We start from the raw sequence: 26,501 nt of genomic DNA, 5'->3' as shown, positions 1-26,501 counted from the left end.
TGAACTGTACTAGCCATAAAAATACATTGATGCTAAAAACAGGTCAGAAGAATGGAAGCTGCAGTGAATAACACACCTCCTGACTCCCCAAAGCCTGTCCCCAAGGCACCATCAGGTATGTGATGGAACACTCCCTATTTGCCTGGATGAGTGCAGCTTCAACAATGATCAAAGTTTGGCACTATCCAGGACAAAGCAATCCACTTGATTGTCACAACACCCACAAACATCCATTCCCTCCTCCAATTGCATAGTGGTAGTGCACCATCTGCAAGATGCACTGCAGAAATTCACAAGATTCTTAGTACCTTCCAAACTCATCATCCCTTCCATACGGAAGAACAAGAACAGCACATGCATGGAACACAGTACATTCAAAAACACTTCTCCATTCTGATTTGGGGATATAGAACATAGAAAAATACAGCACAGTACAGGCCCTTCGGTCCTCAATGTTGCGCCGACCCAAGCCCACCTAACCTATACTAGCCCACTATCCTCCATATGCCTATCCAATGCCTGTTTAAATGCCCATAAAGAGGGAGAGTCCACCACTGTTACTGGCAGGGCATTCCATAACTCACGACTTGCTGAGTAAAGAATCTACCCCTAACATCTGTCCTATACCTACCTCCCCTTAATTTAAAGCTATGACTCCTCGTAATAGCTGACTCCATACGTGGAAAAAGATTCTCATTATCAACCCTATCTAAACCCCTAATCATCTTGTACACCTCTATCAAGTCACCCCAAACCTTCTTTTCTCCAATTAAAACAGCCCCAAGTGCCTCAGCCTTTCCTCATACGATCTTCCTACCATACCAGGTAACATCCTGGTAAACCTCCTCTGCACCCGTTCCAGTGCCTACACATCCTTCCAATAGTATGGCGACCAAAACTGCACACAATACTCCCGATGCGGATGCACCAGAGTCTTATACAACTGCAACATAACCTCAGGACTCCGGAACTCAATTCCTCTACCAATAAAAGCCAGTACGCCATATGCCTTCTTCACAGCACTATTTACCTGGGTGGCACCTTTCAGAGATGGGTGGCACAGTGGTTAGCACTGCTGCCTCACAGCACCAGAGACCTGGGTTCAATTCCTGACTCAGGCGACTGACTGTGTGGAGTTTGCACATTCTCCCTGTGTCTGCGTGGGTTTCCTCCGGGTGCTCTGGTTTCCTCCCACAGTCCAAAGATGTGCGGGTTAGGTGAATTGGCCAAGCTAAATTGCCCGTAGTGTTAAGTAAAGGGGTAAATGTAGGGGAATGGGTCGGTGTGGACTTGTTGGGCCAAAGGGCCTGTTTCCACACTGTAAGCAATCTAATCTAATTAACTTTCAGAGATCTGTATACATGGACACCAAGATCCCTCTGCTCATCCACATTACCAAGTATCCGACCATTAGCCCAATACTCCATCTTCTTGTCACTCTTCCCAAAGTGAATCACTTCACACTTACCTACATTGAACTCCATTTGCCACCTTTCTGCCCAACTCTGCAGCTTATCTATATCCCACTGTAACCTGCCACATCCTTCCTCACTGTCAACAACTCCACGACTTTCATATCATCCACAAACCTGCTCACCCAATCTTCTAGCCCCTCCTCCAGGTCATTTATAAAAATGACAAACGGCAATGGTCCCAAAACAGATCCTTGTGGAACACCGCTAGTAACTGCACTCCAAGATGAACCTTTACCATCAACTACTACCCCCTGTCTTCTTCCAGCCAGCCAATTCCTAATCCAAACCTCTAACGCACCCTCAATGCCATACCTCCATATTTTTTGCAGTAGCCTACCATGGGGAACCTTATCAAATGCCTTACTAAAATCAATATACACCACATCTACCCCTTTACCCTCGTCCACCTCCTTAGTCACCTTCTCAACGAATTCAATAAGGTTTGTGAGGCACGACCTGCCCTTCACAAAACCATGCTGACTATCCTTGATCACATTATTCCTATCCAGATGTTCATAAATCCTATCCCTTACAATTCTCTCTAAGACTTTGCCCACAACAGAAGTGAGACTCACCGGCCTATAGTTACTAGGGTTATCCCTACTCCCCTTCGTGAACAAGGGAACCACATTTGCTATCCTCCAGTCTTCTGGTACTATTCCTGTAGACAACGAGGACATAAAAATCAAGGCCAATGGCTCTGCAATCTCCTCCCTTGCTTCCCAGATAATCCTAGGATAAATGCCATCAGGCCCAGGGGACTTATCTATTTTCACCCTTTCCAGAATTTCCAACCCCTCTTCACTACATACCTCAAAGCCATCCATTCTAATTAATTTTGACTCAATATTCACATCGGCAACAATGTCCTGTTCCTGAGTGAATACTGACGAAAAGTATTCATTCACTGTCTCTCCAATCTCTTCAGCCTCCACGCTCAACTTCCCACTACTATCCTCGACTGGACCTATTCCTACCCTAGTCATTCTTTTATTCCTGACATACGTATAGAAAGCCTTTGGGTTTTCCCTAATCCTACCAATCAAGGACTTTTCATGTCCCCTCCTTGCTGCTCTTAGCTCTCTCTTTAGATCCTTCCTGGCTACCTTATAACTCTCAATCGGCCCAATGGAACCTTCACGCCTCATCTTTACATAGGCCACCTCTTCCCTTTAACAAGGGATTCCAATTCCTTATTAAACCACGGCTCCCTCACACAACCTTTTCCTCCCTGCCTGACAGGTACGTACTTATCAAGGACACAATAGCTGCTCCTTGAAAAAGCTCCACATATCGAATGTGCTCTTCCCTTGAAACCTACTTTTCCAAGCCACGCATCCCAAGTATGCCTCACTGCATCATAATTTCCCTGCCCCCAGCAATAACTCTTGCCCTGCAGTGCACACTTATCTCTCTCCATCACTCGAGTAAAAGTCACCGAATTGTGGTCACTGTCCCCAAAGTGCTCACCTACCTCCAATTCTAACACCTGGCCTGGTTCATTACCCAGAACCAAATCCAGTATGGCCTCACCTTTTGTTGGCCTGTACATATTGTCAGGAAACTCTCCTGCACACATTGGACAAACACCGACCCATCTAACGTACTCGAGCTATCGCTTTCCCAGTCAAAGTTAAAGTCCCCCATAACAACCACCCTATTACTTTCACTCTTCTCCTGAATCATCCTCGCAATCCTTTCTTCTACATTTCTAGGACTATTAGGAGGCCTGTAGAAAACTCCTCACCTTTCCTATTTCTAACCTCAGCCCAAACTACCTCAGATGGCGAGTCTTCATCCATCGTCTTTTCCACCGCTGTAATACTATCTTTGACAAGCAATGCCACACCTCCCCCTCTTTTACCCCCCACCTCTGACCCTACTAAAACATTTAAACCCTGGAACCTGCAACAGCCATTTCTGTCCCTGTTCTACCCATGTCTCCGTAATAGCCACAACATCGAAATCCCAGGTACCAACCCTCGCTGCAAGTTCACCTACCTTATTTCGTATACTTCTGGCTTTGAAGTATACACACTTCAAGCCACCTTCCTGTTTACAGGTACCCTCCTTCGAGAATGATGCCATGTTCCTAACCTCCCAACACTCCAGGTCCTGCACCCTAAAGCTACAGTCCAGGTTCCCATGCCCCTGCAGAGTGAGTTTAAACCCCCCAAAAAGCACTAGCAAACCTCCTCCCAAGAATACTGGTGCCCCTCAGGTTCAGGTGTAGACCATCCTGTTTGTAGAGGTCCCACCTTCTCCAGAAAGAACCCCAGTTATCCAGATACCGGAATCCCTCCTTCCTGCACTATCCCTATAGCCACGCATTTAACTGTTCTCTCTCCCTATTCCTCGACACTCTATCACATGGCACGGGTAACAAACCAGAGACAACAACTCTGTTTGTTTTAGCTCTGAGCTTCCAACCTAGCTCCCTGAAAGCCTGCCTAACATCCTCATCCCTCTTCCTACCTATGTCTTTGGTGCCAATGTGGACCACGACTTCGGACTGCTCCCCCTCCCCCTTAAGAACCTGGAGAACATCAGAGACGTCACATACCCTTGCACCTGGGAGGCAACATACCAATCGCGAGTCTCTCGCCCCCGCAAAACCGCCTATCTGTGCCCCGAACTATCGAGTCCCCAATAACTATTGCTCTGCTCTTCTCCACCCTTCCCTTCTGAGCAACGGAGACAGGCTCCGTGCCAGAGGTCTGAACCCCATTGCTTACCCCTGGTAAGTCGTCACCCCACCACAAGTATCCAAAATGGTACACTTGTTCTTGAGGGGAACGACCGCAGGGAGTCCCTGCACTGGCTGCTTCCTCTCAGTCCCCCTCACTGTCACCCATCTGTCTGCAATCTTTGGAGTTACTACTTCCCTCAAGCTCTGATCTTACCATTCTGCCAATTCTGTGAATAAATCTAATCATGTCGAGACTACCCTTTTTTTTCCTTCAGCTGGGTTTCATGCCTGTAACACTGTGTTTTCAAACTTTGCTTCAGCTAAATATTAGGAAGAATAAAACCTTTGCCATAGACTCCATTCCACCTGTCTTCCTGATAACTGTAAAAAGCTGAAGTAGATTGTTCACGAGTTGGTCTCATACTTGACCCTGACATGAGCTAGAATTTCTGCAGGCCTTGTGAAGTATGCCCAAAGTGCTGTTTTGTGGAGAGTTCCAGGATTTTGACCTAGTGGTGATGAAGGTAAGGTGATGTTCTGGTTTGTTTATGGCTGGGAGGGGTTGTGGCCTCAGTCTTCCCAAACTTTAATTGGAAGTGATTTCTGATAATTTAATACTGTATGTCAAGTAATAAGTCTGAATTTTAGCGGTAGAAGAACTGAGAATGATGAGGTGGAGCTGGCTTCATTAGCATACATGTGAAAACTAATGTAGCATTTTTAGATGGTGTTACCCTGGGACAGTATGAAAATGAGAAATAGGGGAGGGACCACAGATAGATTGTTGCAATACCAGTAGTAATGGTGTGGAGGAGAAAATAGAGTCATAGAGATGTACAGCATGGAAACAGACCCTTCGGTCCAACCGCTCCATGCCGACCAGATATCCCAACCCAATTTAGTCCCACCTGCCAGCACCCGGCTCATATCTCTCCAAGCCCTTCCTATTCGTATACCCATTCAAATGCCTCTTAAATGTTGCAATTATACCAGCCTCCACCACATCCTCTGGCAACTCATTCCATACACGTACCACCCTCTGCGTGAAAAAGTTGCCCCTAAGGTCCCTTTTATATCTTTCCCCTCTCACCCTAAACCTCTGCTGTCTAGTTCTGGACTCCCCGACCCCGGGGAAAAGATTTTGCCTATTTATCCTATCCATGCCCCTCATAATTTTGTAAATCTCTATAAAGGTCACCCCTCAGCCTCCAGTGCTCCAGGGAAAACAGCCCTAGCCTGTTCAGCCTCTTCCTGTAGCTCAGATCCTCCAACCCTGGCAACATCATGTTTAGATTAGATTACTTACAGTGTGGAAACAGGCCCTTCGGCCCAACAAGTCTACACTGACCCGCCGAAGCGCAACCCACCCATACCTCTACACTTGCCCCTTTACCTAACACTACGGGCAATTTAGCATGGCCAATTCAGCTGACCTGCACATCTTTGGACTGTGGGAGGAAACCGGAGCACCCGGAGGGAACCCACGCAGACACGGGGAGAATGTGCAAACTCCACACAGTCAGTCGCCTGAGTCGGGAATTGAACCCGGGTCTCTGGAGCTGTGAGGCAACAGTGCTAACCACTGTGCCACCGTGCGCTAACCACTGTGCCACCGTGCCGCCCTTTTTTATTAGAGTAAAAAGTGAGGTCTGCAGATGCTGGAGATCAGAGCTGAAAATGTGTTGCTGGTTAAAGCACAGCAGGCTAGGCAGCATCCAAGGAACAGGAATGTTCCTTGGATGCTGCCTAACCTGCTGTGCTTTAACCAGCAACACATTTTCAGCCAACATCAAGTTATTCTCTGGCTTCAGTTAGAGAATCTGGAACTAGATGAAAGCTGTCCCACCCACGCAAGACAGTAGAAACTGTTGAAGTCAAAGACAAGGCAAGAAAGAAGAGCAAGGTAAGTTTATCTTTGTCACTATGATATTAAATATCACAGTGATTTTGACAGCTATTTTGATACTATTGTAGGACCAAAATCGTTATTATTAATGATTCAAGCATTGAGTTCTGGGAGTGATTGGAACATATTTGGGAAATGGCAACATGTGTGTAAGGACTTTGGAGAAGAAAAGGAGGCTGAAGTTTGGGAGGATAAATTTGTTTGCTTTTATAGGATTATAGAATTTTAAAAATGAGAGAGGTGGCAGCTGAATATTAATGATAACAGCTAACTAAAAGCAAATTTCGCGGTATTGGGATCAAGCGATTAAGATACTAGTCTCCTAGATGAGTTAAGAGAGTGGATAAGAGCAAATAGGAGAGAAACTAAAGAAGGATTCAAATACAAGCCATGGCAGTAGGGAAGCAGTTGGGCTTCTGCTAACAAGAAACACAGAATTTTGTGCACATTTCTGGAAGTGTGGTCAAAGGAGATGGGCAAGAGGTTTGAGAAGATTTGGAGGTGAGAAAAGAAGACAGGGAATAGTTTCAACAGAGGAGAACAGAAGCCAATAATGCTTTCTCACCCATAGAATGTGGAATTTAGAAAAATGAGCAGGCCATTCAGCACATCAATCTGGATCTGCACATCAAGATGATCATGGCTGATTCTCCATCTCAAGATCATGTTGCTCTCTCCCCAGACCCCTCGATACCTTGAGTGTTGAGAAATCTATATTTCTTTCTTAAATATATTTAGTGACTTAGTATCCACATCTGTGGGAGAAAATTTCATAGGTTCACCTTCTGATAGAAGAAATTTCTCCTCATCTCAGTTCTAAATAGCTGACCCTGCATTCTGAGACCATGACCCTGTGTTCTAGAGGCCCTAGCCAGGTCATCATCCCTGCAAAATTTCTGTATAGCCTTGTCAGAATTTTCTAAACAGAGGAACCTCGATTAGCTGACATTCGATTAACTGAATTTTGGATTATCTGAACAAGATCACAAGCTCCTGATGCTTGGCTAACAATGTTATCCGGCATTTGATTAACCGAATGAAATACTCCCCGCCCATATCTTTTGGATAATCGAGGTTCCCAATCATTTCTCTGAACTCCAGTAAACTCAGACCTAGTCAACCTGATCTCTCCTTATACAATATTCCATTAATCTGCAGGTGAACCTCCTGTACGCTCACTCTATGGCAAATATTCTTTCTTAGGTAGGGAGACTAACGTGAGGCACAGTACTCCCGGTATGGTCTCACCATGACCCTGTGCTGCTGCAGTAAAATATACTTGCTCCCGTACTCAAATCCTCTTCCACTGAAGTTCAGTTTACAATGAGCTTTCGCCAGATCTGACCGTAAGTGCCTAAATCAGTGGTACCAGATATGCATTTCATGCACTTACAGTAGTAGAGCTGCATGCCATACAAAAGGAACGGCCAGGGTGAGAATGAGTAATGGTTTTATAGGGCATTAATAATTAGAAATAAAGGTCAAGCATACATGGTAGCTGCAGAAATGTGACAAATGGGAAACAAAGGCAAGACAGTTGGTCTTTTGAAAATGCATTTATAAGTGATTGGAAACATGGGTAGAGAGAAATACAAGGATGAGCAGGGAGGTGGAGTTGGGGAAAGCTAAATGGGGATATGAGTAGAGAGTAATAAAAAGAAGTGACCAGAGATGGGTGGCATCATTCCTGATGAAGGGCTTTTGCCCGAAACGTCGAATTTCCTGCTCCTTGGATGCTGCCTGACCTGCTGCGCTTTAACCAGCAACACATTTTCATCTCTATAATCAATGCAATTAGTTTGGCAGGAACATGAGATGACAAGATCGATTTAAATGGATTGGGGAATTTACATGAAAGGAGAGATTGGGGAGCATAAGAGGGAGGTGAACTTATGTGAGAGAGAGAAAACACCATGAGTCAAGATGGAGGCTGAAATCACCAGGGTTGCAAAGTCATTTGGTCAGAGCCAAAGAGGACATTTTGTAAGAATTTTAGAATACTGCAAAAGAGAGTCAGGAAAATGCTAAAGAAAAAGAGAATAGAATAGAGGATGTTTCCTCTAATGGGGACATCTAAAAATAACAGATACTATTTTTAAAAAAAAGTCACTGATTTGAAACAGAAGTAAAGCAAAATATTTTCCCTCGGTTGGAAATCTTAGCAACTGTTCTTAAAAGATATATAGTATAAGGCAGATTTTTGCACATTTTAATCTAAATAAGCCATCTCTGCCCTTAAATCTGCTTTGCTATCTAATTAGATCGTGGCTGATCTGATTCTAATTTCAATTCCACATTCCCACTTACCCCTAAGAACTCTTTTCTCCCTTGCTTACCAAAGCCTATCTATTTCTGCATTAAAAATATTCAAAAACTGTGGGAGGAACAAACAGACACAGGGAGAATGTGAAATCTCCACATTAACAGCTGCCCAAGTCTGGAATCAAACGGGGGTCCCTTCCACTGTGAGGCACCAAAGTTAACATCTGTGCCACAACACCATCCACATAATTGAAGCATAATTCTCCTCCTCTTACATTCAATTTCCCTTTCAATAAAACGTAACATTATCTGAGCTTCCCTGATTACTTACCAATTTTCTGCATCTCATGCACAAGGACACTCCCGACATTTCTGCAACTCGGAGTGCTGCAACCTTTCACATTTAGATCAGTGCTTTTTTTATTATTTCTGCTAAAATAGACAATTTCGCATTTTCCCCACATAATTATTTGCTAGGTCTTGCCTACTCAGTCAACCTACCTATCTTTTGTAGACTTATTTCCTCCTCTCACCTCACTTTCCTACTTGTTTTGTATCATCAACAAATGTAGCCACCATATCTTTGGCACCTTTTTGCAATTTATATAAATGATTTGGACAGAGTCGAAGCCCCAGTGACACACACAAACTCCTGTGACACTGTTTTTACCACCCTGCCAGCCAAAAGAAATAGGAACAAGAGTAGGCCATTCAGTCCCTTGAACTTGCTCAACGTTCAATAGGATCATAGCAGATCTGGCATTCCTCACATCCACTTTGTGTTTTCTCCTCGATCCTTAATTTCCCTTATTGGTCAAGATCTATCTTTCTGAATGTTAACTATACAGGTGTTCTACTATAACTCGTGTTTTATTAATGCGCATTTGCTATAACGCGATTGAAGAATTGGGAATGCTTTAAAATATATGTTGGCTGTAACACGATTACATCGCCAACACTTTAAGTGCTGTTTCTAAAGCACAAATTTTCTATAACGTGGGGTTACCCAAGAATGCAACCATCTCATTATAGAAGAACCGTGTGCAAAGTCTCTGTCCCCCATCTCTCTGTGGCAAAGAATTCCAAAGAAAGACAATCCTGTAAGAAAAATGAATCCTCATCTCAATCTTAAATTGAGCTCCTTTATTCTGAGACTATGCCCTCTTGTCCTAAACTTTCTCTTGGGGGAAACATCCTCTCAGCATTTACCCCATCAAGCTGCTTAAGAATTCTGAATGTTTCAATAAAATTACCCCTCATACTTCTAAACTTCAGAAATAAGAGTCACAAACCTGTTTAGCCTTTGCTGGTAGACAATCCCTGCGTACTGGAGTTCATCCTAATGAACTTCCTCTGAACTGCATTCAGTGAAATAATATCTTTCCTTTCCTAAATATCCCTTTCCTAAGGGGACTAAACCTACTCTCAGTACTCCTGATGTGGTCTCAGCAATACCTTGAACAGTTGCAGTAAGACCTATTTATACTTGCAGTCTACTTCCTGTTAGCCAGCAGCCTTCCATCTATGCTCATATGCCACCCTCTACACCTTGAGCTTTTATTTTATTTTATGCAATAATATTCTTGTACCACCTCACCAAATGCCTTCTGGAAATCTTAAGTACAGTACATGCACAGTAAGGTTGTGATATAGAATAAATTACAATCTAATAGAATGATGGAACTGGGGCCTTAACACTTCACAATTTAGATAAATGATTTGAGAGGCTGAATGGCATATTCCTGCTCCTATATTTCATAAATTCTATTATTTACCCCATGCCAACTGTAACAAAAATATTTTATTTTACTGTGTCCCTGTATCATTAGTCCTCAACAGTAAAAATGTCCATAGAGTTTTATTTTGTTTTTTTGCCTCTCCTTTTCCTTGTTAAGAAGCTCCTTAAATTCTTTCATCTTTCTCTCCTACTCCTCTCTGAAGAAGAAACTTAGCTGTTCTGGTGTGCAGAAATGGATACAAGTAGGAAACCTCGTAGCATTCTATCGTCTGAAGTTTAAAACTCTATAAAATTATCTGCATCAATCTTAGTACATGTTCTGTTCAAATTCTAGTTTTGTTCCTCCTCCCATAATAGGAAACTTACTTAGTATTATTTTAAAGGTAGTTGATATGAAAAAGGAGGCAAGACTAACTTTTGCAGCATCTCACCAAACGATAAAATTATTTGTCATTTTAAAATACTTACAATATCAAATTAATAATCCACAACTTAACTACCTGAGTAAACTTTTTCAGTATTCTTTTATTCTATAAAGCACTTGTTAGGAGTCCCCTTTTAAGCAATGAGTTCCCAGTTACTGGAAAATGGTGTTCCTAGAATTTGCTAAAACCTAATGAGCCAGTAAGCTGGATGCTGAGTTTTAATGTTCTGTGAAATTCTTGCCCTGGGTAATAGTTGTTCTGTGTGACCCACAAATCTAAAATGCTAATTTCATGTTTACTCCACAGATGTAAAAAGGAACATCGATACTGCTGCATAGCAGTAAACTGTTACTTCAACAATCAAATGTAAACAGGAAAATTGTGTTTAAAAATGTTACAGAAAACCTCTTGAATTCAAACCAAAATAAATTGACCTGTTGAGTACATTGTACTTTGCTAGCTAGTATAAAGCAAGTCATGGATTAAGTCTCCCAATAACATCAACAACAAACTCAAGTAGTAGATAAAGTGTGGAGCTGGAAAAAGCACAACAGGTCAAGCAGCATCAGAGGAAAAGGAGAGAAGATGTTTCAAGTTGGAACCTTTCATCAGTCCTGCTGTGCTTTTTCCAGCTCCCCACTTTGTCAACTCTGACTTTCCAGCATCTGCGCTCCTCACTATCTCCAACAAACTTAAGTCGCCTAATTTGGACAAATAGTACTGTGGGTCATGAATGCCTTAGTAACTTTAAGTGAATAATTCACTTTTTTAAAAATGATCGCTATTTGTCAAACAGCATGGATACATTTCCTCTTCAAGAGAGTGTGGTGAAACTGCTGGACTCCACTGCTGCACTTTTCATGGGCAGACTTTTAATTGCCAAGATGGAGTATGTGGTAGATGCTGAAACCTCCCCCCCCCCCCCCCCCCCCCCCCCCAAAAAGTACTGGTGGGCTATGATCCCACCCACTTCTGGGTTTCCAGTATGTTGTTTAGAGCCTCTAAACTTGTTTTTCAGAAGCAAACAAAAAACTGCTGTAGTTATTTCAGTTAAGTTATTTCAGTACTTACATGGTCAGTTAATTGTAGACTTAGCTGAAAATATGTTGCTGGAAAAGCGGAGCAGGTCAGGCAGCATCCAAGGAACAGGAGATTCGCATTTCGGGCATAAGCCCTTCTTCAGGAATGAGTTATAGACTTACCCTAACAGTTTGGCTTTAACCGCTCACAAAGTTCACCAGGGTCAGCAATGAGAAGATGGTGGGGAACCATTGTTTAATGAAACTTAGACTTACACTGAAAGTGCATATGTGAAAGGCTGGGTAGACCATTTGAAAATTTGTGCTCATAGAAATTGTTCAGAGATCCAACTGTTGGAAGTCATTTCATGGAATTTACTCACCTTGATGTCAGTTTTTAATGCAGTCTGAGAGCAACTTATAACATTCTGCCTCTGATTTTTGACAAAGGAGCAGGTGCATACAAACAACCATATTAGCTGTTTTCTTTGCAACCATAGATAGTGGCTACACAGATCCAGTTCTCGGCAATATGCCCAACAAAGTGTCCATAAGTAGACAATTAGTTATTTAGATTTGTGTGAATTATTACCAAAAAGCCATTACACTAACTATCACTGGGGACCGTCCTGGTTCTCTGCCACACCCTGAAGTTGTGTACTGTCTTTGTCTGCAAGAAGAACTCATGACTGCAGATGTAATAAATAGGGCTGGTGAATGCGTGGCTGAAGAGTTGGTGCAGAAGGGAGAGTTTTAGAATCACGGATCACTGGGACCTTTCTGGAGGTAGGTCTGGAGTCTGTACAAGTGGGACAGTCTTCACTTGAGCTAGAATAGAACCAACATCCTTGTGAGTGGATTTACTCATGCTATTGAAAGAAGTTTCAACTAGCTCAGCAGGTGATGGGGACACAGTGTTAGTACACTAGGGACACAGTATACGCTGTGGGATATTTCGGTGAGACAGGAGAATGTAAAAGAAGCGGTATTGTATTTTACGGAATCAATTAAAGCGGTAAGGAGAGATGATAGCTTCAAATGAGTCTGTGGGTAGAACTAGGGGTTAAAATGGAGGCAGCCCTATTGTTCAGTATGTATTATAGGACCCAACAACAGCTGGCAATAGAGGAGTAGATATGGACCTCTGAACAAGTTCTAAGAGCACAAATTTTCAAATGGCCTACCCAATCTTTCACATATGCAGTTTCAATTTAAGTCTAAGTTTCATTGAACAATGGTTCCCCACTATCTGTGGTGTGGGGTTTTAAGAAAGCAATTAGACAAGCAAAGAAGTGGTAAGAGAAAACAGTTGTGGGTAAAATTATTGAGAATCTGAAAAAAAATATAAAAGGGGAAGTTTGAAATTGGAGAACATTAGTAGAGTGTTAAATGAATATATCACATCTGCCTTCACTTGTGAAAAGGAGGATGTAGGTACTGAATTCAGAAAGCAGGACTGAGGGGTTACGGAGCAGATTTAATCTAGGAAGTGAAGACGTATTGGAGGTTGGGTGGGCCTAAGAGTGTCCAAATCCCCAGATTTGGTTGTATTTTATCTAGGTTATTGTGGGAGATGAAGGAGGAAATTGTAAGGACTTTGAAGCACGTTTTTAATTCCTGTCTGGCAACAGGGATCATGCCAGAGTACTGAAGGGTTGTAGAAATAAACCAGGGAGTTTGAAATACCACATCAATGGTGCGGAAGTTGTTTTTGAAGGCTTTGTGGCCTAGATTATGACAGTGAAGAAGTTATGTTGGAGCTGTACAACATTTTAGTTAGCCCACAGCTGAAGAACTGTATCAGTTCTGGCCACCTTACAGTAGTAAGGATGTGATTGTGCTGGAGGGACTGTCGAGAAGATTTACCAGGTTGGTACCTCAGATGGTGCGTTTTAGCTGTGAAAAAAGGCTTGCTAGGTTTCGGTTGTTTTCTTTGGAACGGAGAAAGCTGAAGAGAGATTTGACAGAGGTCTATATGATTATGAAGAGGATGGATAGGAAGCAACTTTTCCCCTTTAGAGGAGAAGGCAATAATGAGGAAGCATAATTTTAAGATGAGGTACAAGAGGTGTGGAGGGGATTTGAGGAAGTTCTTTTTGCCCAGAGGGTCGTGGGAATCTGGAATGCACTGCCTGGGATGATAGTTTGGGGCAAGAAACCTGATAACTTTCAAAAATTATATGGATGAGAATTTAAAATGTCAACGTTCAAGCCTATAGGCCAAGTGCTGGAAAGTGAGATTACTGTTGTTAAGTCAGCCCAGATTTGATGAGTTGAAGAACCTCTTCTATGCAGTATGTATCTAAGAGAAACCAAATGTTATTTCTGAAAGAAAGCACTTTTATAGAGGGAATTGTAAAGGATCAACTGAGGTTTGAGGCAAAATAAGATGAGGGTAAGAGAGAGGATTGGCTGTTTAGATGGGTGGCATTCGAGACAGTAGGTGTCTGGAGAGAGAGAATGAGACATAGACGTTAGTGTCACTGCAAAATTTGTTGTTCTGAAGGAAACTGTAGATGAGAATACTGGGGCAAAGTGTACGTGCATTAGTTTCTGAAAGTGTTATGCCATTCACCTTTCTTTCCCCACTAGGTTTTTTGAACCTCTTGTGGCACTGTATCCCAGTTCAAGGGATTACAGTGCTGCAGTTGGAGCAAGCCATTTTCAAGTCTTGCTTCCATTCCGATGGTTGATGCTTCCTCAAACAACATAGAACTCGCCATTCCTATTCTATCAAGAGTCCCTTTTATCTGCTAAAACTTTCTTTGACAGTGGTATTTTAGTGAAGTTTATTCTAATTCTTTGTAAGTACAAAAACGAAGTTGTGAAAGCTCAGGTAAACACACCAGGAGTACACTGAACTCAGCCTAAACGATCTACGGTGGAAATCTTTCTTCCTAAAAAAAATTATTATTGATCCAAGAGAAGTATTGAATACCTTCATAATAAATCAACAAAGATGTCCATTAATATTTTGTCTTGCAGTTAAGTTGCCATTTCAGAAAATCTGTTATTTTATCTTCCTCCTTCCCTAACCCTCTTAAAGATATTTCTGATTATAACCAGAATGAATATAAGTATGCACAGAATGGATAGTTTTAAACCGAACTGTATTTGGTAGATGTCATGCCAGCGCTGCAGTTGAATATTTTGATCTTGGGCATAAATAATTTATATAATAAACTTGAAGCTTGAAGAAGATTGTTGTCTCAGAACTATTTATTTCAAAACAACTACCAGCAGCCAAATTATGACAAAGGTTTCTGAAAACTTTTACAGTTTTTTGAATTGGAATAATGTGCTCAACAGTGCGCTTTCTTGAGAACTAATTGCCTCTTTAATATTCTCTTTTGTAACCAAGACTGTCCAGAGCTAATGATTTTGTTGGTGAAGTGAGATTTATTCTACTTTGATCATATTTGACATTTATGTAGCTTTTTAAAAGTTCAGCTACTGTTGATGTAACAGCAGTATGTTTAAATGCAATTATATTGATACGAAGTGGAGTTTCTCTTGCTATTGAATATACTAATGCACAATACATTACCTGTCAGACACCAAACAGTATGTTTATATTGTTTTTTTTCTTTCTTTCAATCAACCACCCATTTTACCTTTCCTTCTGATCTGTTTCTGCTTTATGGATTACCTCGTTGGGACAAAACCGTTGGCTTTCAAAAATCAGAGCCAATTGTGAAGAACGGCAGGCCTGCAACATCGCACAGTATGCACTCCTTTCTCCACCAGTACACGGGCTCTTTCAAAAAGCCCCCACTGCGGAGACCCCATAGCGTGATTGGTGGGAGCCTCGGCTCTTTCATTTCCATGCCCAGGAATGGTGGTGGTAGACTAGGTGATTACCAAGAGATTGTCTGTCTGTACAGTTTTGTTACACCTTAATGTTTTGCACAGTATTGAATTGTTTTGTGCATGAGGTAGTTTGTTATCTTTTTGATTTTTAATGCATATTTTATTTACTACAAAATTATTGTAAAATAATATTTATTTGGAGTTATTTTCTGCATGATTTTTATTACTTTACAAAGTCTAACTTCCAGTCTTCCAGGTGAGTGCTAGTAAAATTATTGAGTGATACTACATCTGCTAATCTAACAGATATATAACTATATATTGTAGTTTAAAGTTGACTCATCCCCAAAGCTACTTTTTTTTTAAAATTAGCAAAGAATAACTTTGTGAAACGAACTTGAAATCGATTGAGTTAAAGCTGACTTTCAAAATTTTGCAAGAACACTATATATTTATCTAGGTTGAATTGAGAAAGGATATAGTTTATAAATGTCAATTTTTTTTTTCAAAATATTTTACAATAATGTATTCTAAAGATTGCATTATTTCAGATTTACAATAGGAATCCAGTAAGTGAACTTATGGCTGGCAAGGTTTTTGCATGAACCTTTTGGAAAAAGTACTTTGACTGAAAATTCTGTAATGAAAGCCTGCTTCTAAAGGCAGTTTTTGGGACGAGGGGGGCTGATCATAAGTAATATAAATTTTCATAGGCCAAAATGTCATGTGCATTAATTTCACAGGTAGAATTGAAGTTTGGTAATATTATGTTAATATTTAGCAGTGTAATATCTATCATGACCTGGCACAATATTGGCCTCGACTGGCAAGTAACATTTGTGCCAAGTGAAGGCAATAATTATCTCCAACAGGAGAGAATGGGACCAACCATATAAATACTGTGGCTACGAAAGCAGGTCTGGGGCTCAGAATTCTGAGATAATTTAAAAGGGACCTGAGAGGCAACCTTTCTACACAGAGGATAGTGCTTAAATAGAATGAGCTGCCAAAAGAAGTGGTAGAGGCAAGCAAAACTACATTTTTAAAAAAAACATTTGAGCAGGTACATAATTAGGAAAGATGGAGATGGGCCAAATGCAGGCAAATGATAATAGTTCAGAAACCTGATTGGCATGGATAAGTTGGGCCAAAGGATCTGTTTCTGTGCCATATAATTCTAACCCCCCATCCCCCAGTCTGCCTGCTATCTATAAAGCACAAGCTTGGAATGTTATGGAATACCCTGCACTTGCCTTCATGAGAACAGATCCAACAAGTTTGACACCATCCAGGGCAAAGCAGCCAGATGGCACCTTCAACATTCACTCATTTTACCACCATGCACAGTGATGCAGTGTGAATAATCTATAAAATGCTCTGCAATAACTCACCAAGGCTCCTCTGACAGCGACCTTGAAATCCAATCCTCTACTGTCCAGAAGGGCAAGCTCAGCAGATGTATACATGCACATTCACTTCTGAGCCGCATTTAATCCTGACTCTGGATTATTATCACTGTTCCTTCAATGTTGACGGATCAAAATCCTACAACTCCCTCCCAAACAGCACTCTGGGCATCCCTGTACGTCATGGACCGCAGCAATTTAATAAGATGGCTCACCATCTTCTTCTCCTAGGCAATTAAGGATGGGTAATAAATGCTGGCCTCACCAGCAATGCCCACATCCCATTTTCTATAAACTTTCCATTTAGTGAGCAGGAACAAAAACCTTTATAATCACCATCTGAATCAACAGAATACATAAGTGCTATTACATGTTGGTTCCAATGGGAAAGTCTTTCAATCTATTGTGCCATCTCTTTAGTTACATAAGTGACTGCAGTTGAATGCCTCTAATGGAATGATCAAAATCATATAATCTTTTTGAGTACAAACAAGTAGAACTGCTATTTCTCTTGAAATACCATTGCTGTGCATTATGGAAGACAGTGTTATTCTGTCTTGTGACTTATTAGACCAAAAGTTTAAAGTAGGAATTTATTTGAAATCTGATGAATTATATTTGTGTGAAAATTAAATTGTAACTTTTAGACTGAACTATGTGGTAAATAATATTAGACTGAAGTGACAAGCACTTTAGTACTAAAACTGGTTCAGTTAATTGGTATAACATGAAAAGATTAACTTCAGTAGATTACTCTGCTCCTGAAATATGGTTGCTCAGTGGTTAGTACAGCTTCTCACCTCACGGGGTTCAATTCCACCTTCAGGTGAAGGTTTTGTGGATTTTGCACATTCTCCCTCTGTCTGTTTAGATTTCCCCCAAGTGCTTACATTTCCTCCTAAGATGTGCAGTTTAGGGGGATTGGCCATGCTAAATTGTCCCTCGTGTCCAGAGATATGCATGCTATGTTGGTTAGCCATGGGAAAGGATAGGTAGGGGATAGGTCTGGGTGTGTTGCTGTTCGGAGGGTTAGTGTGGACTTGCTGGGCCAAATGGCCTGCTTCAGCACTGTACAATTCTGTGATATTGATTGTACCAGGGTTGAACTTTATCCCATGATGTTTAAAGCTGTAGTCTGTTTTGATTGTTAAAACATATATAAACAAATGATAATAATTCATTCTTAAATACTATAGGTTTTACCTGCAAAATACTTACTTGTACATCTTTTCATGAAGTTTATTTTATTCCACGAAATAATTGAAAACACATCATGTCTGACTAGATAACATTAAAAAATGCAAGCGTGAATCACATTTTGAAAAACTATATTCTCACTAAATTCTACATCCATGTTGTTTTAAATTAAAGTGAATACTGTTCACTGACTTTAATTTGAATACATATGCATGTCGTGTCATACCTGGCTGTGAAAATTTTCAACTCTTCAAATAACTTCTTAGTCACAGGGTAGTTTCGGGAATGAAAACATCAGGATGCCCTTGCTGATATGTGACAGGCCGTGTTGACTCTAACAGCTCCAACTTGTGTGTTTTGAAAAATTACTTATAAAAATTTGAAAGTAAAAAACTCGTCTTTCTTTTAGCTAGTCAAAGCTAATTAAAATAACTGATATTATGATATCTGAGTAAAATGGACTTGGTTTAAATGCCGTTTTAACTGTCTTAGCCTAATTGTTGGGGGATTGATACTTGGCCACCTGTCCTATGATACCGGTTTCTGAAGTATACTTTGGGAAGTAATATTTTTCAGTAATCTGTTTGAAATAAAAATCTTTTATACATTACTGTGATTTTCCTAATATTTTTGGATTACTTTGACATCTTGACATGCCAGTTATGGAGAATGGTCTCGCTGATAGTGTTGTACGAATAGAGTGTGGAAAGTTTTTTTTTAAAGTTTAATGAGTGACTTTAGTTTTTGACTCTCCCTTCAGAATTGGTGATGCAGCCCATAAAAAAAGCACCCATTCAGTTGTGTCTAGTAAAGATTATTAGTTACGGAATATTTGTCACAACATCGTAAAATGTTATAGTTAACAGACAATGGCAGTGATTGACTTGTGAGAGTTTTAGATGGAAACAGTTTGATTTTTCCACAAGTGTTTCTGTGTCCTGAATTTGAAATCACTCGATTTTAGTTAAGGCTAAAATTTGACGTGGTCCAGCTGCTCCTCCCCTTTCTACCAAGTGATAAACGTGTGGGATAACACCCATCTTTCTTCACTCAGAAATTATCTCTGAATTGACAAAGACTTATCATTTAGCAACAACAACTTGCATTTATTACGGAGTTTTTAACATAGCAAAATACTGAAAGATTTCACAATCCCAGCTGGCGGGAATGCTGAGCCGGTCAGCTTTTGTGTTGAAATCTAGCTTGAGAAGTCATAGTTTTATTTTTGCAGTTTAGTCACCAAATACATTCACATTTAACTGATATCTTCCTTAACTAAATTAATGTGTTACATAAAAGAAAAAGGACATATAAATGTATGGGACAATTCAGAAATAGCATGTACAGCAAAAAGAAAGAATCAAAAAGTGTGATGCTGGAAAAGCACAGCATCCAAGGAGCAGGAAAGTCAATGTCTTGAACGTAAGCCTTTCATCAGGAATGTGCTTCTGCTCAACATGGACTCTCCTGCTCCTCGGTTGCTGCCTGACCAGCTGTGCTTTTCCAATACCGCACTTTTTGACTGATCTCCAGCGTCTGCAGTCTTCACTTTCTCCTATCAAAATAAATTTAGTATTTTTTGTAGCAATATCCAATAAAAACTCAATGTCAGCGAAGTTCTCACGTCAACTCTTTACTTACCCAAATCAATGTTTTCCAGCTCTTCTCCTTGGACAGCTAAAACAGCTTAATAATTATTTTTGGTTCCAATTGCCTGAGGACTTCTTTTCAGCTCAAATGGCTGAGATATTTTTCATTCTCACAGCCAGGAGATTGCCACTAACCTTCACAGTCTGAAAACTGCTACAAACTAAACTCTAATGATCTGGAAACTTCTACAAACTACAGGACTGCCCTTCCACTAGGATGACTCTTTTCTTCTGAACTCAACTTACTAGTGGTCCTGACTATCTTTCTTTTTATTTTTGTATGAGATGTAGACATGTATTTATTGCCTGATACTACTTGCCCTTGAATTGTTTGGCTCTCTAAGCCATTTCAGAGCAGTTGAGAGTCACCTTTGTAAACTCAACTTTGTAAATATTCAGCAAATAAATCTCCAGGTAGCTGACTGAATTATCTCGCTTAAATCTTGGGAAAGCTATCTTCAGTCCACAGGACTTAAAGGATTTTGACTTTTGTGAAGACAACTTCTTTTTAAACGGAACTGAGAACTGATATATTTTTCCTGCATTTTCTAATCCAGGTTCCCAAAGAATAATATACAACAAATATTTTTCACCAAGGTGTTCCAGACAGGTGTTCTTTTTAGATTAGATTAGATTACTTACAGTGTGGAAACAGGCCCTTCGGCCCAACAAGTCCACACCGACCCGTCGAAGCATAACCCACCCAGACCTATTCCCCTACATTTATCCCTGCCCCCAACACTACGGGCAATTTAGCATGGCCAATTCACCTGACCTGCACATTTTTGGACTGTGGGAGGAAACCCACGCAGACATGGGGAAAACGTGCAAACTCCACGCAGTCGCCTGAGGTGGGAATTGAACCCGGGTCTCTGGCGCTGTGTTCTTGAGTCAAAAAATCAGAAACTAAAAAAGTCAGTTAGACATGATTTATGAAGTGTGTAAAACACAGAGGCAGAGAGCTATGAGAGAGAATAACAAAGTACAGGACCTAGTCTGTTGAAGACCTGGGCTAGGGGCCTGGGAATAGAGAATGTGGGAGCAGGATTATGCTGGTTAGAGCGTTACTAATCAACAGAAATCAAAGTTGAGATAAATGGATCTTTTTCTTGTTGACACAAAGCTAGAGAACAGGTAGAGAGGTTGTAGAAGGACATGGACAAGCTCGGATAGTGGGTAAAGAAATTGTGGATGGAATATAATGCAGAAAAGTGAGAGGTTATGCACTTTGGTTGGAAGAATAGAGGCAGAGACTATTTTCCAAATGCAGAAAAGGGACTTGGAAGTCCACGTTCAAGATTCTTTTCTGATTAACATGCAGGTTAATTTGGTGGTTAAGAAGGCAAATTCAATGTTAGCATTCATTTCAAGAGAACTAAAATACAGAGCAGAGATGTATGCTGAGGCTTCATGAAGCTCTGGTCATACTGCATTTGGAATATCAAGTTTTGGGCCCTGTGTCTAAGGAAGGCTATACGGGCATTAGAGAGGTCCAGAGTGGTTTTGCAAGAATGATTCTCTGGATAAAGGGCTTATCATATGAGGAATGGTTGAGGACACTGTCTTATAGTGGAGTTTAGAAAGATTGGGGACGGAGGAATCTCATTGAAACTTACAAAATAGTGAGAGGCCAGAACAGAGTGGACATTGCAAGATTTTTCCACTATTGGAGAGACAGCCCAAGGGGACAGCCTCAGAGTCTTGAGACAAACCTTTAGAATTGAGATGAGGAGGACTTATTTTTCTGCCAGAGGATGGTGAATCTGTGAAATCCATGTCATTGTATTTAAGATAGAGATAGGTTATTAAGCAGCAAGAGTATCAAGTGTTATGGGAGGAAGGCAGGAGAATGGGGTTGAGAAATATATCAGCTATGATCGAATGGTGGAGCAGACTTGGTGGCGTAATTCTGCTCCTATATCTTGACAAAACGTAACTAGTAGGGTTGCATAGCATTCGGTCCTCAGGCACCAGCTATTTATAATCTATAATAAGTGACTTGGATATAAAGATAAAGGCCAAAACCTGGCCGTTTAAGTTTAACGTGGCTAAGTGTGAGAGTATCCATTTTGGTGGGAGGAATAGAAAGGCAATTTATTATCTAATTAGAGAAAAACTTCAGAATGCTTCAGTGCAAAGGGATTTGGGTATCCTCATGTATGTTTCACAGAAAAGTAATGAGGAAGGCAAATGGGATTTTGACATTCTTTGCTCAAGGAATAGAGTACAAAAGTAGGGAAGTGTTGCTGCAACAATGCAAGGGGTTCGTGAAACTGCACCCTGGAGCTTTTCTTCCAATTTGGTATCCTTTCTTGAGAAAGGATCCCCTAAATATAGGGGATAATTTAGAAGTGGTTCACAGGATTGATTCCGGATATGAGGGTTTTAACTTGTGAAGAGATTGAGCAGTTTAGGCCTTTACTTTCTGGAGTTTATAAGAATGAACATAGAACTTTACAGTGCAGTACAGGCACTTTGGCCTTCGATGTTGCACCAACCTGTGGAACCAACCTGAAGCCCATCGTGGGGGCATGGTGGCACAGTGGTTAGCACTACTGCCTCACAGCGCCAGAGACCCGGGTTCAATTCCCGACTTAGGCGACTGACTGTGTGGAGTTTGTACATTCTCCCTGTGTCTGCGTGGGTTTCCTCCGGGTGCTCCGGTTTCCTCCCACAGTCCAAATATGTGCAGGCCAGGTGAATTGGCCATGCTAAATTGTCCGTAGTGTTAGGTAAAGGGGTAAATGTAGGGGTATAGGTGGGTTGCGCTTTGGCGGGTCGGTGTGGACTTGTTGGGCTGGAGGGCCTGTTTCCACACTAAGTAATATTAATCTATCCAACACTGTTCCATTTTCATCCACATGTCCAGGGCGGCACGGTGGCTCAATGGTTAGCACTGCTGCCTCACAGCACCAGGGTCCCAGGTTCAACTCCAGCCTTGGGCAACTGTCTGTGCGGAGTTTGCTCATTCTCCCATGTCTGCGTGGATTTCCTCCAGGTGCTCCGGTTTCCTCCCACAGTCCAAAGATGTGCAGGTTATTAGGTGAATTGGCCATGCTAAATCGCCCGTAGTGTTAGGTGCATCAGTCAGAGGGAAATGGGTCTCGGTGGGTTACTCTTCGGAGGGTCACTGTGGACTGGTTGGGCCGAAGGGCCTGTTTCCACACTGTAGGGAATCTAGGTTTATCCAATGATCATTTAAATGCCCTTAACCTTGGCGAGTCTACTACTGTTGCAAGCAGTGCATTCCACACCCCGACTACTCTGAGTAAAGAAACTATCTCTGACATCTATCCTGTGTCTAGTTCAAGCTATGTCCCCTCATGCAAGCCATCACCATACAAGGGAAAAGGCTCTCACTGTCCATACTATCTAACCCTCTGATTATCTTATCTGTCTCAATTAAGTCACCTCTCAACTTTCTTCTCTTAACGAAAACAGCCTCAAGTCGCTCAGTCTTTCCTCATAAGACCTTCCCTCCATACCAGACAACATCCTAGTAAATCTCCTCTGAATGCTTTCCAAAGCTTCTACATGCTTCCTATAATGCAGTAGCCAGAACTGTACGCAATATTCCAAGTGTGGCCACACCAGAGTTTTATACAGCTGCAGCATGCCCTCGTGGCTCCAAACACAATTCCTCTACTATTAAAAGCTAACACACCATATGCCTTCTTAACAACCCTATCAACCTAGGAATCAACTCTAAGGAATCTGTGTACATGGACATCGAGATCTCTCTGCTCATCCACACTACCAACATTCTTGCCATTAGCCCAGTACTTTTCATTCCAGTTGCTCCTTCCAAAGTGAATCGCAATATATTTTTGTGCATTAAACACCTTTTGCCACCTCTAAGCCCAGCTCTGCAGCTTATCTACGTCCCTCTATAACCTGCAATATCCTTCAACACTACCCACAACTCAACCAACCTTAGTGTCATCCTTCTATGCCCTCATCTCGGTCATTTATAAAAATGACAAACAGCAGCAACCTTCGAATAATCCTTGTGGTACACCAGTGGTAACTGAACTCCCAGGATGAACATTTCCCATGAACCACCACCCTCTTTCTTCTTACAGCTAGCCAACTTCTGATTCAAACCACTAAATCATCCTCGATCCCATGCCTCCATATATTGTGCAATAGCCTACCATGGAGAACCTCATCAAACGCCTTACTGAAATCCGTGTACACCACATCAATGGCCTTACCCTCAATAAGAACTCTAAGGTTGTGAGGCACGACCTACCCTTCACAAAACCATGTTGATTATCCCTAATCAGCATATTCCCCTCTAGATTATTATAAATCCTATCTCTTATAACCTTTTCCGACAAACCTTGACCCACAAACGAAGTAAGACACGCTGGTCTATAATTACCAGGGTTATCTCTACTTTCCTTCTTGAACAAGGGGGCAACATTTGCTATCTTCCAGTCTTCTGGCACTATTCCTGTAATGACAAGAGATCTAATTGAGCTATATAAGATGCTAACGGAGAAAGGAAAGAATGTTTCTTCATGGGGAAATTCAGAATAAGAAGTCATGGTTTTAGAATAAATGAGTAGCAGATTTAAAACAGATGAGAAATGGTTAGCAAGAGCAGGCAGGAAAATGGAGTTGAGGCCGAGATGAGATCAGCCATGATTGTCACCATCACCATGGATAATTCTATTGCTCTGCTGTTGGTCAAAACTCCTGACCCTGAGCATTGGATTGTTAGCTGGAAGCTTGAGATGGCACATAAAGAGGCAGGGATAGCCTCCCCTAATATTTCAACAGACCATACACGTTATAGACGACTGAATACTTATGACCAGAGCCCTTCCTACCTAACAAATTTGGTTGAGGTTTTTTAGGAGGTGACCAAGTATGGAGTTGAAGATGGTGCAGTTGATGTCATTTATATCGATTTCATAAAGAACTTCACAAAATTCCATGTCAAAGACTGATTAAGAAAGTAAAAGCACATGGTTCGATGGTATCTTGGCAAGTTGGATCTAAAATTGGCTTAGTGGCAGAGACAGAGTTGTGATAGTAGACTATTGGTGTGACTGGAGGTTAGTGTCCAGAGGCATACCACACGGATTAGTGCTGTGTCCCTATTGTTTGTGAAATACATAAATAATTTAGCTTAAATTAGGTGGTAGGTGGGAGATGAAAAGACATCTGTTAAGGTTGCAGGTGGTGAGGTTGTTTGGTGCATGTGTCCCAGAAATGTTTGCTGAAACACTGCAGGTTGGTAATCTGTGTTGTTCCCTGAAATGCTCTGCAAGGTGGCATCCCAGAGATGTTCCCTGAAACGCTCACTCCTGGCGGAGATTTTCCTGCACATCCATCTACTGTGTCCATTGTTCTCGATGTGGTCTCCTCTACATCAGAGAGACACAACACCAACTTCAGGGAACATCTCTTGGACATGCACCAAACAACCCCATCACCCTGTGGCTGACCACCTCCAGTCCCCCTCCCACTCCCCTAAGAACATGCAAGTCCTCAGCTACCTCCAGAGTCAAATCCAAGCCACCCAACAACTGGAAGAACACCTCATCTTCTGACTTGGGACCCTTCAACCACACGGCTTCAACATTGACTTCAATAGTTTCCAAATTTCCCCTCCCCTCCCACTTCATTCCAGATCCCAACTCGGCACCACCTTCTTGAACTGTCCTACCTGTCCGTCTTCCTTCTCACCCATCCACTCCACCTTCCCCACTGACCTGTCACTATTACCTCCTCACCTGCATCCATCTATCGCATTCCCAGCTACCTTTGCCCCCAGTCCCTCCAAATTCCTGATGAAGAGCTTATGTCCGAATGCCGACTCTTCCTGCTCCTTGATGCTGCCTGATCTTCTGTGCTTTTCCAGGGCACACCTTTCGAATCTGACTACAACACAGTGCAGATTTCTCCCAACCAAAGCCGTATACTGTGGATGAAGCTAAGCAATCCCACAACTAAATGACCTGAGCAAAGCACTACAATCCAGTCATGAATCGTGATAGAGAACAATGTGGGGAGGCTGTAATCCACAGTGATGACGGAACTCAGCATGCCTCTGCCAAATGCCAGGCTGAAATATTTACTATCACCGTCAATCATAAGTACCATTTCGGTGGCCTCTTGACATCCTATCAGGTGCCAGTCATCTGCGAATTCAGTCTGCTCCACAAGTGGAACAGCTGAGATCACTGAATATATCTAAGATCCTGACAAAATTCTGGTTGCATACTTTGAGCTCTAGAACTAACTTTGTCCCAAGCCAAGCTGTTCCAGGGCAACTGCATCAATAGAAAATTGGTCAGTATAGTCTCAATCATCAGCAAAATTAATTAAGGTGTTCACAGTGCTGTCAAGGAATGCTTATTCACCAGTAATCTGCTCAATGATGCTCAGTGTGGGTTCTGCCAGGACTGTTGAGTACAGCCTTTATCCAAAAAAGGATGGAGGCTGAATTCCAGAGTTGAGGGAGATGATTCCCCTCATGTACAGAGTGTGACATTAAGGAGACCAAATAGAATTGATATCATGACTTGAAGTGGGAGAATCCTTAGATTATTAGCTTTCAGTCTGTGTAATCTTAATTTTCATCTCCCCATGGTGCTTCTCATAATCCTCAATTAATTTTAGACTTATAGTTGTCAAAACTAACAACTTTTTGTTTGTTCTCAATTTATTCATAGAACTTTTCATTCTATCCCCTTTTAACCTCATAAAGTATATTTATCTGTGCTTCGACTGTCTTGTTTTAAGATTTCTTGCTCCTGATCCATCTACCTGCTTTCTAACATCTATCCATTTTATTTAGTTGGGGGTCCTTTCTTCACCCTGTAATTCCCAGGATTATGCCTATTCCCTTTCTTGAACAAGGGAATAATATTTGCCACCCTCCATTCATCTGGTACTACTCCAATGGGCAGTG

The 26,501-nt window shown here is 41.5% G+C and overlaps 1 protein-coding gene across 4 annotated transcripts in view; it reads left to right on the top strand.

The window, feature by feature from the left end:
* Nucleotides 1-26,501, top strand: part of cdk17 (cyclin dependent kinase 17) — a 227,588-nt gene that overhangs the window by 107,804 nt on the left and 93,283 nt on the right. For 3 of the 4 annotated variants that reach the window (XM_060843053.1, XM_060843052.1, XM_060843054.1), the window contains one exon: nucleotides 15,200-15,367. The exons of the other annotated variant lie outside the window; for it this stretch is intronic. In XM_060843053.1, coding sequence (XP_060699036.1) covers nucleotides 15,200-15,367 — 168 coding nt within the window. The remainder of the gene's footprint in view (nucleotides 1-15,199; nucleotides 15,368-26,501) is intronic. 4 annotated transcript variants of the gene reach the window in all.

Source organism: Hemiscyllium ocellatum, chromosome 23 (assembly GCF_020745735.1).
Source record: "Hemiscyllium ocellatum isolate sHemOce1 chromosome 23, sHemOce1.pat.X.cur, whole genome shotgun sequence".
NCBI classification, from domain to species: Eukaryota; Metazoa; Chordata; class Chondrichthyes; order Orectolobiformes; family Hemiscylliidae; genus Hemiscyllium; species Hemiscyllium ocellatum.
Note: the sequence above shows the minus strand (reverse complement) of the source record. Positions and strands in the feature narration are given on the sequence as shown.